This window comes from Castor canadensis, chromosome X (genome assembly GCF_047511655.1).
Source record: "Castor canadensis chromosome X, mCasCan1.hap1v2, whole genome shotgun sequence".
In the NCBI taxonomy this organism is placed as follows: Eukaryota; Metazoa; Chordata; class Mammalia; order Rodentia; family Castoridae; genus Castor; species Castor canadensis.
In genome coordinates, this window is record NC_133405.1 from 20446753 (window position 1) to 20465938 (window position 19186).

At 46.8% G+C, this 19186-nt stretch overlaps 1 protein-coding gene and 1 long non-coding RNA gene across 2 annotated transcripts in view; one reads left to right on the forward strand and one right to left on the reverse strand.

Moving 5' to 3' along the window:
- Nucleotides 1-328: 328 nt before the first annotated feature.
- The window catches only part of LOC141419615 (uncharacterized), a 33398-nt gene continuing 14540 nt past the window's right edge, over nucleotides 329-19186 (reverse strand). The window contains exons 2-3 of the long non-coding RNA XR_012444248.1: nucleotides 772-942; nucleotides 329-515 (exon numbers count right to left, since the gene is read on the reverse strand). This is a non-coding gene — a long non-coding RNA (uncharacterized lncRNA). The remainder of the gene's footprint in view (nucleotides 516-771; nucleotides 943-19186) is intronic.
- Nucleotides 1690-8887, forward strand: LOC141419786 (zinc finger protein 449-like). Its single transcript, XM_074063469.1, has 4 exons — nucleotides 1690-2049; nucleotides 3683-3887; nucleotides 6779-6853; nucleotides 7163-8887. Exons 1-4 carry the CDS (start codon nucleotides 1690-1692, stop codon nucleotides 7936-7938), a joined length of 1416 nt encoding a protein of 471 aa, XP_073919570.1. The 3' UTR covers nucleotides 7939-8887.

Consider the following 19186-nt stretch of genomic DNA (forward strand, 5'->3'; position numbering starts at 1 on the left):
TAGAGCACCCATAGCATCTAATACAATGTAAATGCTAAGGAAATGGTTGTTATACCACACTGTTTAGGGAATGACGACAAAAACTCTGTCCATGTCCGTTCCCCATACAGTTTTCACCTCAGCTTTTTTCAACCCCAGGTTGGTCGCATACAGCAGGCTGATCCTCATTCTGTCGGGCACTTCCTCTGTGCAGGGAGGGACAGTGCTGTTTGGCACTCAGTTTCCACACCACTGGATCTGCACAGAACAGATGATGAAGTCGCGAAGCCCTGAGTCTCCTGCTTTTATGCACACAGGCACTGGGTGGAATGGTATGGGGACAGTGGATATTGAGTCTGCTGTGGGAAGGGAATCACACACATTTCTCTTTTAGGGCCTCCTTCAGACAAGAGGGCAGGTACCGGATCAATCCCAGAAAACACAGAGTGAAGGCCAACCCATAGCACACCTGCAGGTACAAGTCCTGAGACCCGCGGAGACGCGTCTGTGACCGTGTCTGTGACCGTGTCCGTGACCTCAGAGATTGTGACAAGAACATTTTCATGTTATTTAGACTTCTCAAATGCAGGAAACCATAGATTCTAACCTCATCGTCACTTCCTTCTGGCATTGGGAATGTGGCCAGCTTAGCTGAGCTCCACGCCCCCCCCCGCCCCCCAGGCCTTAAACCTCCCTTCCCTCCTATGCATTCAGCAGGCCACGCTACTCCCCAGCTCCCAACATCGGTGAGGACGAACTGAACTGATCTATGCAGGACACTTAGGACTGTACCTGGCACGTGGCGGGAACTCCATAAGCGTCCTTCAGGAAGAACGCACAGCAAATTCCCAGGGCCCGTTGGGCAGTGCAGTGTGTTTTCCTCATAGGTGGGCTGCTTGGAAGGCTATGTTGGGAGGGGATGGCGGAGCAGGGCATGGAGTCAATAGTAAGATCACACATACTCTGCAATGAGAAGACAAGGGATTGAGAACTAGCTGTCCCTGCAGGGCCTGGCTATAAGGGGGACTGCAAGCTAGAAGAACTTTTGAGGTTCTGCAGTACAATCTCTCCTTAGCGTTCCTACTCGTGTGTGTGTCTGTGTGTGTGTGTGTGTGTGTGTGTGTCTATGTGTGTATGTGTGTGTGAGAGTGTGTGTGCAGTCTCCCGGTATTCAGAAACACAAGATTGCCCTCGTTAGACTGGGAGTGGGCTCAAGGCCTGCACATCTGTAGGAGTCTCCTTAATTGCAGGGGTTACCAGCCTGGGGCCCGTGCACTTCTAGAGCAGAACTGCCCAATGCTGGATAGCTCTCTGCAGCTAAAATGTGGCCGGCAACTCAATTGGTGATTTTCATTATTCCCACTGAAGTGGCCACATGGGGGTGTTGGCTCTCATGCTGGAGAGGAGGGCGCAGTGCCAGAGGGTCTGTGGATGGGCTTGGAGATTATGGGAAACTTTTGCAAGCTGAACGCAGAGGTGGACTCGTATGCGTATTTATCTGGGAAGAGAGTCAGTCCACGTCCTCGGGCTTGGTAAGGTTTGATTCTGAAAACCTGAGGGCACTGAGTATGTCTTCTCATCGCCACCACTATGCCTCACTTCTCAAGTTTTCCTCTGCTGTAGGTGGCTCCCCCGAAGGAGTTCGCAGAGAAGCGTCCTGGAATCTGAGGCCTCAGGCCCCAGATAAGCTCTAAGGAGCCAGCGGGCACAATGGATAGCCCCGCGGACTACTCCCTCCTGGCCCCCTTCCTGTGCAAAGGGGATCCCGTGCTGCACCGGGACGACGCAGACAGTGAAGCCTCCCGCCAGCGCTTCAGGCAGTTCCAGTACATAGCAGAAGCTGGGCCTCGGGAAGTTTTCAGAAAACTCTCGGAGCTCTGCAGTCAGTGGCTGAAGCCAAGGATGCGTTCTGTGGAACAAATCCTGGAGCTGCTCGTGTTGGAGCAATTCCTGACTATTCTGCCCACCCACCTAGAGGCCAGGGTGAGCACTTACTGCCCAGAGAACAAAGAAAGACTCTTTTCCCTCATAGAAGACTTACAGAGAGAACATGAGAGACCAGAGTACCAGGTAAGAAAAGAGTTTGGGGCCTTTGTTCTTAGACCCAAAGAGGCACCGAGGCAGCTGGGTATGGACCAGATGTTTTATGCCTGTGTCATTCCACAGCCCTTTCAGTTCTCCCTTCTGCTGGCTCACTGGCTCTTAACCCTCTCTGGCTGATCCTATCCCCTCTGCTATCGTTAAATGAAATTCACATATAGCAGAATTCAGCTGCATGCATCAACCAAATCCATCCATATTTGGCTTGACGGCCTGAAGGCCAGTTCCAGGCTCGGCCAGTGTGCATGAGCCCTGCCAATGCACGAGTGAGGGGTTTTACCTCGTTTCAGAGTTGGTTAAGAAAAGAGAGGAAGGAGAAGACATGGCAGGGCGAATGCCGCCCACACATCGGAAACTACTATGTGGCTCTTTCCCGAAACTGCTTTCCAGCCCCGAGCCCAGCAGGGTCTAGAGAGGACCTAAAGGAAGGGAACACAGTTGATTATTGCTAATGTGCACATCTGCATGAACTTGTTTGGGCTTCCCCTCACCGGATGACATCAGGAAGCAGTCACATGCCTCCATCTGTGCTTAGATTCAGTGTGATGTGACACTTAGGAATTCAGACAGTGAGGCACAAGTGCTATGAGCAGTACTGCTGCTTGTCATGTGATTTCCCAAAGTGGCAAACAAGTCTTGGTAAGTGGGAACAATAAGTCACGTAGTCTTCCTCTGCTTTGCACAGGAGTGCATTCCCAAGAAATCAGAGTCACGCTAAAATGTGCCAAGTATTTTGTCTGTAACTGATCTGCAGGATGTGGTTCTCCGAAGGTCATGTTACCCACGTGGATGTTTGAGGGAGAACTCCACGTTGGGTAGGGACGTGGGACAGCTCTGCATTGTGAGAGACGCTCCCATCTCTGGCCCACTAAAGTGCACTGGCACCATGCGCCAGCATTTCCAAAACGGCCCGTGGGAGCCGTGGCACCGTCCTCTGTTCAGAACAGCTGCGTGAAGCCTCGCTCTGGAGAGGCCACAGCTGGGCCCAGGACAGTGTCTCTGGGAGGAGGAAGCAGGTGCTCCAGCTGTGTGTAAGGGACGCTTGGTTATGGGGGAGTGGGGCAGGACACTCTGCAGGAGCTGTTGGCATCAGGGGAGGTGATGCCCTGGACAGGAGGCTTCCAACCTTTCCTGCCATCCTTGGGTAGCACGAATGAGTTGTTTCCCTTCCTTTCTCTGTCCTCTTGGTTTTTAACTATAGAAGATTTTGCCTTTGAGGGTCTAGACATGCCCTGTCCAGTACAGAAGCCACGAGCCCCTCCTGGCTCTTGAGCGCTTGAAGTGTGTGGCCAGTGCACTCTGAAATCTGCACTGAGTATCAAAAGCACACCGCCTGTGAACGTCTTTGCATGAAGGGGAAAGCAGCGGAAGACCTCGCTAGTACTTGTTTGCATGGATCACATGTTGAAATCATGGGTCTTGGACATGTGAGAATAAGGGTGACATACTATTACAGTTGGCCAAACTCCATTCTTTCTATGCCTTGCTTCTCGGGGCCACTGGGCAATTTCAAGCTACACGTGTGGCTCATTGGACCGTGGGTGGGCAGTTTACTTCCAGAGTGTCTGGACTTTGGACTGATGGGTTCTGGCCTTTTTCCCAGATTGACATAGATGACACGCTCTTTGAAGAACTGCCACCAGTGCAAACAGAACTCATGCCACCACACAGGCACTCGCGGTCACCTGCACTCCAGCTAAGGGGATCTGCCCAAGAGGCCTTGGGGGCAGAGGCGTGGATCCCACAGTCAGGGCAGCAAGAGCTGAACTACCATGCTGCTGGCAAATGCAAGCCCTTTCTGGATCCTGGTAAGGCGAGGGTTTTCTTCCTGCTCTTTCTTCCTGCTTGAGAACTCAAGTGAACTCGGGGGTTCTGTGATTGTGGGTCGCAAAGGCTACAGCTGCTATTATGGCATGAGCACCTCATTTGGGCTGAATACTTGGGTAATACGCTGTCTTCAGATCCTCAAAGAGGGTTCTGTTACTTGCGGCACGTAAAGGAAGTATCTATCTTATTATTTCCCCACCTAGAAGAGTGCTTTTCCAATTATGGTACGCAGGCCCTCCTCATTAGTACAACCCAGGGTGCTTGGCTAACATGCTTTCTAGGTGAGTGCGACACACACAAAGGTTTCAATGTCATTGCTCCCGACACAACAGGGTGAGTTCTGGAAGGAGCAAATCCAGTGGGAAAGGGTAGCTGGATCTTGTAGTCCGGGTGCTCCTGTGTGTCCTTCCCCTTGGGGTTCTCCTACATTGTTAGAAACCATGCCCCTTACCCCAGCCCTCCCCTCACCCCCCATGAACATTGGCCCCATTCTGGCTGCAGCCCCATCCCTTACTTCAGCAGGCACAGTTTGAATGTTGTGGCACATTGACCAACCGCATGGTGGAACTACAGAAGGGTCCAACAGACAAAATGGAAACAACTTGAGAACAACCCAAGTTATGCACTGGAAGTGCCTGATGTGTCCATAAGTAGCACAGGGCCAGGGCTTAGAAACCATGTGTCTTCCACATCTTAGCACCTCCATTCAACCAGCATCACCAGATGTGTCAAGAGCCAGGTCAGGTGGTAGACCCTGGGGATGTGGCAGTAAACACAGCAGAAACGCAGCCCCAGTCCTCCTGGAGCTCACCCTCTGGCTGGTGGTTCACATATGTCCACAGGACAGCCTGTCCCGTATGTGACGGGGAAGGTGTGTAGGAGGGCATGGGGGGCTAGCTGGGAGGGATGACCTGTCAGGGAAGTGGATCTCGGCAAACACCTGCAGCACGAACTCAGCCTGCTGAGTGGTGCAAGTGATGAGGGGAGAGGACTCTGGGCAGGAGGACCATTGAGTGCATAGGCCCTGGAGACAGAGAGAAGACCCTTTGCTGCCTTGCCGGGGGGGGGGGGGGGGGGGTGGAGGGGTGGGGCGGTGGACTGGAGCCATGTTGGTGATGATGGGGTGAAAGGGGTGATTCAAACGTTGTTTAGCAGGTGTGATGGACTGACTGGGTGTTGGGTGATGAACAAGAAGGGGTGACTATAGCATACAGGTCCTTGCCCAGAGACCTGGAAAGACAGTTTCTGCGGAGCAAAGTGGTCTGCGGTTGACACGGGCTTAAGTATTGTCTCATCTGAACTCAAACCATACACTTGTAGATGCTAGAGGGAGATGGTACTAAGACCTCAATAGTCAGAACTAGCAGGAGTACTGCTCCTAAAATGTAAGCTGTGTAGCACTGAGTATCCTGTCTCTGCCACTTTCTGTGCCTCATCAGTGCCATTATGAGCCAGGTATAGCCCACACTAGGTCCAGAAGTGTGTGCTGACCTTCTTCCTGAGACTCGGCCACACGGTGCTTACAACACTCTGCCCTGCACATAACTAGAGCCTAACAGGATCTTTCTATGGTGTCTCAGCACCTCTAATGACCCCACCCCGGCCCCCGCACACACACCCACCCAGGCAGGTCCAAAGCTGTGAGGTCCGTGGAACACTGGCACTACTGCTTGCTCAGGGGAGTGAGGCACAGACAGAGGCCAGGAAAAATATCAAGTTTCATATGCTACCCAGTAATGGCCTGCTACATGGATGTAGAGCTCTTTCAGATTTTGAGTTCCACACACTGATGCCATCTGGAACTGTTAGGTCAGTTGATTGTCCTGTGGACTCAGCCATTCCCACATTTCTTTCTCATTTTCTTATCACCAAAATATCATCCTCCCCACACAGGGTGAGACGGTGAAGGATGTGGGGGCTGAACAAGGGAAAGACTTGGCCAATGAGCTGGGGGAGTGGCCCAAACTGTAGAACGCCTACCTAGCAAGTGTGAGGCCCTGAGTTCAAACCCCAATGCTGCCCCTCCCAAAAAAGACATGGCCAAGAGGCAGATGTGCCTCACTCAAGCTTTGTTGACAGACAATCAGGTTTGCTTATGGGGAAGGTCCTGAGTCAGGAAGGAAGCCAGGCAAGGGTTCTTCCAGCTGAGGGAGGGGTCACAGGGGCCTAGCTGAGGTCACCTCTCATCTTCTCAGGAATGGCTGATGGGTAGTCATAGTCACTGTCTGGGACAGGAGACACTATCACCTTGGGTTTCTTTTTCCCTCAAGGCTTTGCCTTTCAACAGCCAGCAGGTATCGGGCAAAGTTTTATAGGGTATGCAAAGCAAGCAGGCTCCAAATAGCTCAAAATCTGCTTTGGGGGCTAATTTTCAAATAATTGGTTGTGAAGGTATTTGGAGTTGGTGGCACTGGCCTTTTGAGTGACAGAGTCTCAGTCTGCCTAGACCAGGACAAGGAGGGCTTTCAGGCCGCTGTATGAAACAACTGCTCAGGTGGCTTCCATCACAACAGCAGAAGTGGGCACAGGGACCTGATCTCTCAGTGACATTAAATGTTAACAGCAGTGCCCCGGAGCTAAGCTCTAAAACACAATGAGCCTTGTCTAGTGGATGTAAGAATTTTCCAATAGAACAGATATGGTCAGATATCCTCCCCAACTCTTAATCCACGCGCTCTCCCGACACAGCTTATGCAAGTGCTAGTTTCTGCTCACCTCAACCTACCTTACTCTTGGTGAAGTAATTCTAAGTGAGGAGGACGTAGGTGCTGAGAGCGCACATGTCCAAAAAAGCATCTTGAATTCTGAGGCACTCTGTAGTGACTCAGATCCCATCCCCACCCCACCGCACCCACACTTTCCCTCTGGCCAGGACCTGAAATGCTGGAGCCTGACTGGAGCTTCCTGCTGGAGCATGGAGGAGAGGAACTGTTGGGCTCCAAGAGAGGTAGGTGAGGGGTTACTGAATGCCAGGGAAGAAAGAACAGTTAATGCCCGCCTTCATCAGGGTAGAGAGGGTGGGGATGTCTCTTGGGTGTCTCCACCTTCTCCCCCCGACCCCCTGCTCCCCCTTGCTCCCTCCCCCCTCCCCCCGCCCAGCTAGAGTGTAACTCTTCTTTGCCATCTGTCTAATCTCCCTGGAAGAAGATGACCTGCTATTTCTGTTTCTTCTCTTGGGGTTTTGGTGCTGGGAGGGACAATGAATAAAATGCCAAAGCAGAAAAACCTGAAGTGTTATTCATATTTTGTCTCTCAGAATACGAACAACTGGAGCCTATCTGCAAAGAGCCCCCCGACGAGCTAGTGGACAGTTGCATGAAGCCCGGGTCCCACCTAGGAGAGAGCTCCGACTGGGAGGAGTCTCTCAACCTGAGAGTCCTCATGCCAAAGGTTCCCAGAGAGAAATCTTACCACTGTGGTCAGTGTGAAAAGTGTTTTCCTTATAGGCACCAACTTGCTGTTCACCTGAAAACTCATTCAGGAGAACTAGGTTACAAGTGCTCCGTGTGTGGGAAAAGGTTCCTTCTCAGGTCAGAACTTTATCGCCACCAGCTCATTCACAAGGGGGAGAAGCCCTATGAATGTGCTGAGTGCAAGAAGCAATTCACTCACGGGGCACACCTTGCCATGCACCAGAAAAGACATTCTGAAAAAATGTACCAATGCGTGCAGTGTAGGAGGAAGTTTCTGCATAAGTCGAGTCTGATGGAGCACATGAAAACTCACACAAGGGAACAATCTTACGGGTGCTACTGTTGTGAGAAAAGCTTTAGCAGTTGGACAGCTCTCATTCTACACCAGAAAACACACACTGAAGAGAAACCATTTGCATGTGATCACTGTGAGAAAAGATATAGGCAGAGATCCAGCCTGATGGTTCACGTGAGAATCCACACAGGGGAGAAGCCATACAAGTGTAGCCACTGTTCTAAAAGCTTCAGAAAGAAATCGGGCCTTATTGCACACCAAGCTGCACACTTTAGAGAAGAATTCCCTGAGCACGTCGAGGTACCTGGGTTCTGCACAGAGTGACAGTAACTCCTGAGAGCCCACCGTTGCAGTGGGCTGTCTTGGCAGAGCAGATTTGTTTGAGCTCATTGCAGAGAAGAGCTTTGCACTTAGCTATTTTTAAAACCCACCTTCCAAGGCATGTAAATTCTCGAGCATTCGCCTACACTTGCCACCATCCTAGACTTGATTTTCTGGGCCTGGGCACCCTTTGATTAGCTGTTCCAATGACAATGATTTTGTCCTGAGCCAGCTGCGTTCTAGGCGTAAGTAAGAAGCATGCACATGGTGTTGTTCCTTTCAGAGCTCTGGCCCCCATGCCAGTAACACCTGCTCTGCTGCTCTGTACTATTGGCACGGATAAAGTTCTGACCTGTAAAGGAAATACACACCCTCTTCCCGTTCCTGCCTCTTCAGTTCACTGTCTGAGCAATGCAGAGATGCCATGTTGAACCATGGAGACAAGCACTTTTCTTGATTCCTGCCACAGCACATGCCAGAGTCACTCACTGGCTTTGGTGCAGCCTTGGCGCTCTGCTTTTGCATCTGCATCGTTTGATTCTTTAACACGGTCTACTTTGGACACGTGGACGATGTGACCAATTCCTAACTGCTATGAAGAGCAGCATACAGCACCCACAAATAAATACTGTGACCATTAAGAGGGAATGAGTTGACATATGGGCCCTGCTTTGGAGTAAGATTCCAGCAGATAGCAGCCTATTGTGTTGCCTTTCTTTGACATTGGAAATAATGATAGCACTCAGAGTTTGTAGTTGTGACTTATGGCTAGGTTTTGTCACCTTCCATCAATGTGAGGTTATGTTGTTTGTGATTTTGCCTCGGCTTATTGTTGTACTTTTCATCTCATTCCCTCCTTTTTGCCTCGAGGGGCAGACAATGCTGAACTTTCCCTGTCAATTTTTGGCTATATTGCCTTTGGATGAATAAAGGAGGTTCCCTCTATTTCTGCCTTGTGGTCACCTTTATATATTTAAAACTCTCTTATTTGATAATGGACCAGGGAAAATAAGGGTGCTCTCACAGGACCCTTTTCAAATTAACTTACGTGAAGACACTGAGCATGGTTTTGAGAAGAGGTGCAAGTGGCTCTCGTGAGCGCACACAGCTGGCCATGGCACCTCCCTGCCCACAGACGGTGGGGAAAAGTCTGCATTTCAGGCAGAGAGCAGCAATTAAAAACACAACGTTAGTGGACTTTAAGACAGGAAAGCCAGTGTGGCTGAAATAGAGTAGTTTAGGAAAACGGAAAGGAGCCAGACCACATAGTCAGCAAATGGAAAGTTCTTCCCAATTCACCTATTGTACAGTCCCTCCTCTTGTAACTGTCTTGTAGCTGTCTCTGAACTCCTTTGCTGTGGCCTCAGAACCCGAGTAGCAGGGATGGCAAAGGCACCTGGAGGAACTCAAAACCTGGCAGGTAAGAGTGTTCACCAGCACAACCACACCAGTTAACCAACAATATTGACAAAGACAAACATTTCATTACTCTATGACCCAGAAATAAATAAAGAATGATGGAATTACATGAGATAGATCTCGGATATATCTCTCTCGTTCCCTTCCTTCCTCCCTCTCTCCATCCCTCCTTCTCTCCCTCTCTCTGTCTCATCTATATACATTTGTTTGGTGTGTCTAGATACGATATCTATGGAGGACAACTTCAAAATGCATGTACCTCCAGATATAAGCAACCACAGATTCAATTGTCCATGTGCCTATGAAAATTTAACATGTCTAAAGCTGAGTTACTGTTGTAATTTTTCCCCTCTTAGTCTTTCACATCTCAAATTGGCAATGTCATCTTTCCTACTACACAAATGAAAACCTGCAGTTATTGGCAGGAATAGAGGGGCATCAGCAAGATGCTAGAGTAGGAGATCCCAGCCTTCTTTCCTCCCACAAAAAACAACAATTGGACAACTATCCAGTAAAAAATAGCTCTAAAGGAGCTCAGGAGTCCAATTTAAAGGCTTTAGAAATGCAGAAGAAAGAAAAAACCAAGGAAACTTGTACAAAAAGGGTAGGAATTACTCTTTCATTTTGTCAGAATTCATTTTGTGACTCCTTTTCCATCACACAAAGGTCCAAATCCAGCAGCCAATGCTTCCATCTCTAATTTCAAATATAGTCAGAATCAAATAAGTCCTTACAGCCTACTCTGACAACCTCAGCCGAGTCTCATCATCACTGGCCAGAACTATCACAACTAACCAATTTCCTAACTCCACCTCTGCCCCATATAGTTTCTTCTCAACAAAGCCGAATGAATATGTCACAACAAATTCAGGTAGGAGTCTTGGTTTTATACCTACAAAAGGTAATATAGCAAGCTGCCTGGCGAGGCTAAGCTAATCTCTGCTTTTCTACCCAGGCTACATGACAACTGCATTTGACTCAAAGAACATAAAGCATAGCTCCGGGTATAAACAAAATCTTAGAATATCTGCTCATTAGGAATAGAAGTTAATAAATGGGGGTAGAGGGGGAGAGGAAAGGAGAGAGGGAGGGAGAGTGAGAGGAAGGGAGAGAGAGGGAGAGAGAGGGGGAGAGAGAGAGAGAGAGAGAGAGAGAGAGAGAGAGAGAGAGAATATGTCAGTGAGTTACAAGGCTGTTTCCAGATCTTACTTTGAAGCATTTGAAGTTTTTTTAAAAATAGAGGCTGGACGTGGTGATGCACTATTGTCCCAGCACACTGGAGGCTAAGGGAGGAGGATCATGAGTGCCTAGAGCACTTTCTTAGGAAAGGCAAGACTCTGAGTTTAATTGCCAGTACAACCAAAAAAGAAAGTATTTCACACACCATAAGAAGGGGGAGGGGAGAAAATGAAGGGGGTAAATTTAACTAAGATATATTGTAAGCACAACTGTAAATATCACAATGTATCCCCCTGTACAATTATATGCTAATAAAAAAATTTTAACTAGTATCTCTGTTTAGTTGTAATATTGTTACTTTATTAGAAATTAAACACATGAATGAAAAAATTATACAAACATTACTGAATATGTGATAGTCTGAGTTTTTGGAAATATTACCTATTCATCTCTACGTTGCACATTATTTTCTATTTTTGTGAGTAATATTTCTAATTTATTTATTTATCTTTTTTAGTATTGTGCTGGAGGTACATTGTGACAGTTACAATACTTCTTACAATATATCATAGTTGACTTCACCCCTCCATCATTCTTTATCACCCCCACCCCATTTCTGGTCTATATTAAACATTACTTTCAGTTGGAAAGGTCCATCTCAAATATTGAAGAACCACTGGCTGGAGACACATAAATGACAGAAATAATTCCAATACTAAAATCTGTTCAAAATATTAAGCAAGGCGTGTTTTTGTAATGTAAACCGTACCTTCAGAAACAATGTCTAGAGAGAAATAAAATTTTTTATGAATGTAGACACTTATAGAATAATGTTGCCATTTTGTGAATCGGTGGCCATTTTATCCTCAGGCCTCATTCTTGAGAAATGGAGCCACCCCCAATGGCAGCTCCACCCTTAACAGAAATCCCCACGCTCTAAGACTTCTGTGCACATGCTAACTTCCTCAAGCTCCCTCTTCTACAAAAGCCATGCCTAGCCCAGACCTAGCCCAGAGTCAGCACTGCGCCATCTTTCCCCAGCCAGCCTGGCAGTTCGAGCCTACCATTAAACCTTGCTCTTGGACGTGAGACTTTTCTCGTGAGCTTTCTTTGCAAGCGGCATTTTTCCTAACATTTTGGTGCTGTGACTTGGATCGGGTGCACTCCCAGCATTGACCTTGCTCTCCCGGCTTCCTGCCTGCTCATCCCACCCTCTCTCTCTCTCTCGCTTTCTCTCTCTCTAAACTCCCATTCCCTTCCTCTGGGATCTGAGCTGCTTTGTGGGGACCCCCGAACCTAGAAGCCACACTCACTACTCACAGGGAATTTCCTCCACCGCAGTGCGCCTCCAATCACCATCCAACACCGGCCAATCAACCATCAAGGTCCTCTCTTGGAGAGCCCTCCAAGCACGCAGAGCCATGATCTCACTCTCTCATTTCCTCGAAATCCTAGCGCTAGGTCTCAGCTCACTCGCGTCACTGGGGACCGGGTTCCCCAGGACTGTGGGCCCCCGGTGACGAAGACGTGCCTCCCAGGAGTCCCACCTCCACTCTCTCCTGAGGAACCGATATCACAGGGACGCCCGTCATATCCTCTCCTCAGTTCAGGCCTCACTATGGAGATTGGACCATCCCAAATTCCCTCAGACTCCCCATCAGGATGTCTCCTGGCCAACCTTGGGCACCTTCACCTAACACCTGATCTTAAGTCCCAAAAGCTCATTTTTCTCTGTAATCAAGCCTGGCCCCAAAATCAATTTGACAATGTCTCCAAATGGCCACTTAATGCCACTTTCAATTGCAATATTTTAAGGGATTCATACAATTCCTGTGAGCACACTTGTAAATGGAAAGAAATACCCTACACCCAATCCTTTTCCTGTCTGGGCACCAAACCCTCCCTCCATACTTCCTGTTCCCCTGTGCAGGTTCTATAAGCCTCTAAACCAGCCTCTAAACCAACCAAAATCTCTCCTAAACCTCCTCCTTCCCGTGTAAGCAGACTTCCTTCATGCTACGTTGGGGAAGTCCTGATTGATTACAGCCTCTGATGACTGCTTCTATCTCCCCAGTCTAATGCCCCTTCTGCCTTAGACAGTGACCCAAGAGTGGAGGTTTCTTGTTGCTGAAAGTGTTCCAGTACCAGTCAATGTGAGCAACCGAGATGCACAGGTGATCGCTAATCCCTCAGGCATGTGTCATGCCTCCAGTCTCTGCCTTCCCCTCCCTGGTCTTAATGGGACCCTGGCCTCCCACAAAAAACTTGTAGCACGGTACCTTATGACTTAAGTTATTCCCACTAGTTTGTCAGCTCCCTCAGTCTAAAGCAACTTTAAATCAACTGCTAGGCACCAGTGAGCAAAAGCGGTTACAAAAAAACTATGGCTGCCACACTCGCCCTAACTCCGCCCCCACAAGACAAAGAGGGAAAACAAACAGGTGTACTCGTGCACAGGGATGCCAGCCCCCGGGCACAGCAGGTACGCCTGCCATAGCTAAGAGAATCCATAGAGAGGACCCAACGCACATCCTAGGCTGCCAGCCGCATGTGGCACTGGCTGTGGCCTGACGCCACTTCACCTAGAATAAATCTGCGCAGGTATGAGTACACAGGAAGGGGGGAAAGGGTGACAGGCAAAAGGATCCGGCCTAGACAGACAGGTTCACTTGTCCCGGGTGTATGTGTGGGGGGGGGGGGGCGGCCCCTTTCATAGGCCCTGCTCCCAGCCCCACCTCAGGCCTTGGTCCACCAAACCCACCCCTTGTAAGCCAATTGTTAGCTCAAGGTTATAGTCCCAGAAACAGCAAAATGGGCGTTACTGTGGTCTCTAAACTTCTCATTTATAAATTTTCTTTCATCTCTGAGACCACCCAGATTGGCCCCATAATTGCTATTTAGATACTCAAACGCTGGCCATTCTTTGTAAGCCACAGGATAAACATGGGGAAAGAGGACCAAATAATCCCCTTAGCAATGACAAGGCCCAACCCTACTGCTCCACCCTCTGCCCTACCTTCTAAGCCACCCTGATATTCAGAACTTCCTAATGGGTGCTTCCCCCTTCAACAGGTAATGGTAGGAAGTGGACAAATCTATGTCCCCTTCCAGCTTTCAGATCTAAGGGGAATTAAAAACATCTGGATAGTTAAAGTGATGCCCAGACAAATGCATCCAAGCCTTTATCTCTGTGATCCAAACCTTTGAACTGACATAAAAGATATTATGCTTCTACTAGACCAGACTCTTGTCTCATTACAAAAGCAATGGGTTCTGGCCCAGGCCACTCAGGTTGGAAATGATTATCATTTACAATGAGTCCCAATACTAGTGGCACCAAAAAATGAGGGAATAAATGTGCCTACACCTACAGGGGCACAGGCAGTCCCCTTGACAGATTCACACTAAAAGGGGCCAGTGATATGGCTCAAGCAGTAGAGTGCTGCTTTGCAGACATAAAGTCCTGAGTTCAAGTCCCAGTACTGCCAAAGGAAAAAGAAAAAAAATATTTGGGGATGAGGACGTAGCTCAGTGGGAGAGTGTCTGCCCAGCATGTGCAAGGCCCTCCGTTCAATTCCCCAGCATTGCTAAATCCAAAAAATGGTAAGGAAGATAAATGGCGTTAATGTCACTTCAGCCATCTCAGAGTGGAAGAGCTAAAAAATGCCAAAGTCAAACCTCTAAACTATTCCCAGGTAACTGTAGTACAGCAACTCCTTGAAGAAAACCCTTACCTTCTACAGCGTCTTAAGGATGCTATCAGAAAGCATACCACGGTATGCTCTGCTCTGAGTAACATCTACAAAAACCTGTTACAGAGAAAGATTTTATCAAAGAAATTATTTGTGTTTTCTGCTGATCTTGTTAAGCTTTAAGAACTATTAAATCAGAGTTCATTTATGTATTTGCTCATGTGTCTTAAATGACCACCTTGTAACACTGTTGTGTCTATACTTTTTATCTAAATATGGTGCAAACATTTACAAAGTTATATAACAAATGAGCTAGAGCTCTCTTTTATCCAAGAGTGTTACATTTAACCTAAATCCTGAGTCAGCCCCTGCCTCCCACACGTCACCTACCTAAGTGTGGTCTTAAAGGGACAGACTCACTCCCTGAGTCATGTGGGAATCGACCCAATCCTCCATTTCCCACTCCCCATACCATAAAGCAGCTTAGAGCTTTCTTGGGAATTACAGGATTTTGCAGAATCTGGATCCCTAGATATGCAGTCCTTAGCAGACACATTTTCATGCTCCTTCTAATATTTCTATTTGGGTCTTACATAATAAATGCTCTAAATAATGTAAGGCTGCCCATTTCTCTAAGGAAACTTGCCTCCAACAGACCCTGCTCCTCTGGCTGACTATCTACCTTATCTTAACCTTCTCAGGGAACTTCTCAGAGAGCATGCAGACCAGATCCTGCCCCACCCCATAACAATTTCTATTAAACCAGGGGATCTTGTTCTCCTAAAGGATCCTCACAATGCCCACCGCTGTCAAGCTCAATGGGATCCCCCAGTGGCAGCACCTTTCAAGGATAAAACATTGCCCACCAACTTCAGACTCTTCCACTACAGGAAAGGATGAATAATCTTGTGTACCGCTGGGCCCCATGTGGCTTCGCCTCTCCCGTAAACTCTCTCCCTCTTCCACTCCTACATAAGTTCTTAGTCCTCATCTGGCTCTCGATTTTCCACCACAGGTGGATTTCAAACACTGGTGGGGCAGTGAGCCTAATTCATGGACCATACATAATACCTCCCTGCTTCTGTTCCTTGGTTATATGATCTATTAGGTCCATTACAGAGGCTACTATAGAAAGAGAAACAGCTGCACATGTAATGATGCTAATCCAAAACCGACGAGACCTTGACCTGCTCACTGCAGAGAAGGGTGGGCTCTGCCTGTTTTTACAAGAAGAATGCTGCCTCTATGTTAATCAGTCAGGGGCAGTAAAAAATAAAATTAGACAACTCCAGGAGCAATTAGAAAACTGGAGAAAGGAGTAGGAGGACTCTTGGAATCCTCTAGAGAACAACATTTCACAGTGGTTCTCCTGGCGAATGCCCATTCTAATGCCTATGTTTCTTGCTCTCCTGTTCTTAAGCTTCCTCCCTTGTATCATAAAAACAGTACAAAGATTTCTCTTAGACTGCATGTCTGCTATTGCTAATCAAAAGTTTAACCAGTTGTACCTCCAGGGAGATCAACCTCTCCCAAACTGTCCCAAGGACTGCTGTGAGGGCCCCTACCAGGACACCACTATGGCCACAGGAGTCTGAGGATCTTGCCCCATACAGTGCCCCCTGCCAGCAGGAAGCAGCGAAGAGGCCGATGCTTTGCTCCAATTCCTGATCCTCAGCCCCTACCCTCATCATTATTAGAGAAAAAATGGGGGAACGATAGAACAATAATGTCGCCATTTTGTCAATCAGCGGCCAATTTAGGTTAGTCCGGAGTCAGCGCTGCACCATCTTTCCCCGGCCAGCCTGGCAGTTCGAGTCTCTTGGATATGAGACTTTTCTTGTGAGCTTTCTTTGTGAGCAGTGTTTTTCCTAACAGACACTATCTTTCTTTATACGGGTAACACAACCAACTAAAATTCTGATTCTAGAGTCTGATGGTCCAGCAACGTCAACATTATCAGAGGTGGCATAAACCTGTAAGGTAAGGAAACACCTACTTAAAATACGACAAAAAAATAAAAGGGGAATTTGTGTGCTTAAAACCTTGTTGGAGAAATATTTTGGCTCATGCCTTTAGTCCCAGCTACTTGGGAGGTTGAGCTGGGAAGATAGCTTGAGCCCAGGTGTTACTAGATGGGTGGTCTCTGAAGACTCTGATCAGAAGATTCCTAGGCACTGTGCATCCCACAAGAGAGAAATTCAGGCAAGACATGAAAATGTAGTGAAAGAGGTAGTAAAGTTTATTGAAGGTGAAGGGAAGGCAAAGCAAGAAAAAGCATTGGTGGGCCCTGGCCAGGTGGGACAAAAAGGCAGGATTTTGTTTCAAAGGGCCTTTATAAATTGAAAAGGCCAGTGGTGGGAAAAATCTGGTTGGTCTTTTCAGGATGGACTAGAGTGATTGACAAGTTTGATCGACAAGGTCTTGTGATACAACATGGGACACTGTGGGCATGTAAGTCAGGTATTTTCATTACATATATTGGGTATGGCCAATATTCATGTTTTGAGCGAAGGACTTTTACTTGAGAGATAATCTAGAGTAGAATTTCCCCCGGGGCTTCCTATGCTACAATTTAAAATTGCAAAGGATTTACAATTGAAAAGAAATTTACAACTGCAAAGGGTAGCATTGCACTGAGATAAGGGTTTGGTAAGAAATGCTCAGGGAAAGTTTCATGGTGCCTAAATGTCTCACTGCTTCTTTCCCTATTTACTAGCCTGCCTCAACTTCCCCATGAGAGGCTCTATTAGAAAAAATCTGCTTCATGTCTGGCGAAGGGCTACAGACCCTACCTAGCTGGGAAATTGTCTCTCTTGCCTCTTTCCTTCTGCAATTATTGGGTCCTCAGATGGTTTCTGCTGTCTGAATCTTTGTCCAGCCTGATCAAGTTTGTTCATGGAGATCTTGTCCATCTGCACAGATTGATAGCCCTATTGCATCACAATTTGAATCTTAAAGGCCTCCATTCTGGAAGATAAATCTGGTTAACAAGTTCAGCGGGCAATCCCTGAACATTAGTGCCCTGCCAGAGGCAGCAGCCAGGGTACCCAATTCCAAGGCTTAAACCACAAGCTCAGGACTCAGATAATTGCTGTTGGATTTGGGAAGCTCTTTTAGCTAACTTTTTGCTGACTCCCTGACAAAACCCAACTGATTTACATAAAAACAACATCCTTCCTCTGGGAAAAAACACAGCTTATCTTTTTCAGCTGTCAGATCTAATTCTCTCCTGTTTTGAAGACTGACAGCTGCCAGAGTCTATTTCACTCTGAAGCATGGCCATGGTTCTTCTTTTTTTAGGCTGCCAGTAAAGTCTTAAGACAATTTTTGGTAATACGAGAGGGAGATAGTCTGTTCTCCTACTCTGATAGCTATTTTTGCAGTTGCCCCAACCCAATTAGGAGGGAAATTAATTGAATGGCCCTTTTTGTCCAGACTGATGGTGTGAGTGAGGAAGTTAAGTGCTGATTATTTGGGGCAATATCTACATTAGGGGCCAGGTATACCAGGGTGTAGGTGCCAGGCCAACTCAAGGATAAACATCAATAGGAGTCAGTCCCACACAGAAATAAGACTCCCAGTGTCTCTTAGCAGAAGTTAAACACCATTACAAAGTAGAATACAGAGAGGGTAAAGAACTCCAAGAGCATGAGCTATTAAAAGGACATGCCTGGAGCCAGTAGAAATAGTCTTATTGCCTCTGCTTAAGCAGAAGGCACTGACCAGAGATATGAGTTTGCTTTCTGTCAGAATCCTAGGAGGCTTTAATATCATGTAGCTATATATGCATAAGAACCCCTTGTTTAAACCTCTCAGCTTTGTTATTTATATATTTATTTTTTGTGAGGTCCAGCATAAGTGACTCCATTTGGATTTTTTGAATGTTCCACCTTTTCTGAGCAGTTCTTTTCCAAACTGTTTCTCTGTTCTGAAGATTGTTCCCATTGGCCATTCTGGTCCCTAGTCACCAGATGGCCTCATCTGTTGCCACATCAGAGGGGAAGTAACATAACAGACAAGTCAGGTAGGAGTCAGTGCCAATAAGATCCTTTTAGCAAAATTTAAGCATCAAAGAGGTTTAGAAGGAGTGGCTCTTAGGCTGGGATTATCTGGAGTCCATTTTTAAGTCTAATTTTTTCTGTTCTACAGAAAGATGTCCTGGCATCTTTAAAATGCTGCAAAATGTCAACAGACAACAGTTATAAAATTTTACAAGGAAGATACAAAACAAGGCCAATATTTAAAATGTCTGACTGAGTTAACAGATAAGTTCTTGTCAGAGTCATTTTCCATGGGTTTATCTGCCAATGCTCAAGAAGGATCAGAAGTGTAATGACAAATATTTAAAGTAGTTATGGTTAAAATTCTGAAAACAGTTTTGCAATTCAAAGAATGGTTTAGTTATTTCCATTGCATACTACATTTTAGGATAATAATGATTGACAGCATTATATCAGCATCATTGACAGCATTATATCAGCATCATTAAGCTTTCCTTATTTCAAGTAGGAACAAATGCACACAAACCTGCAAAATGCTATCATCACTAATTGGTTCAATTAGGAGGACACTAGCTTGATACAGTGTTTTTCCAAAATTTTGCATTTTAGAAGGCTTGTATACTTGGACAACATAAATACATTTGACATACAAAGGAGCCAACAACAGTTAGCATCACAGTTTAAACCTTGAAATTTTTCTAACAAAAATCAAAACCCTAGATTTAACTCCAATGGGGAGGCAGTGTCAGCAATCCCAATTTCTGATGCCCAATTGCAATATATATATATATATATATACATATGTAAAATAATTTTTATCCAGCCAAGACAAACAGATATAGTCCAGGTTCCATATAGCAGAGCTGCATGAAAGGCAGGCCTCTTAGCATTAACCATAAATAGCAGAAATGCCAAAGGTCCTATTGACCATTTTTATATGTAGGGGGTATCTACAATGCA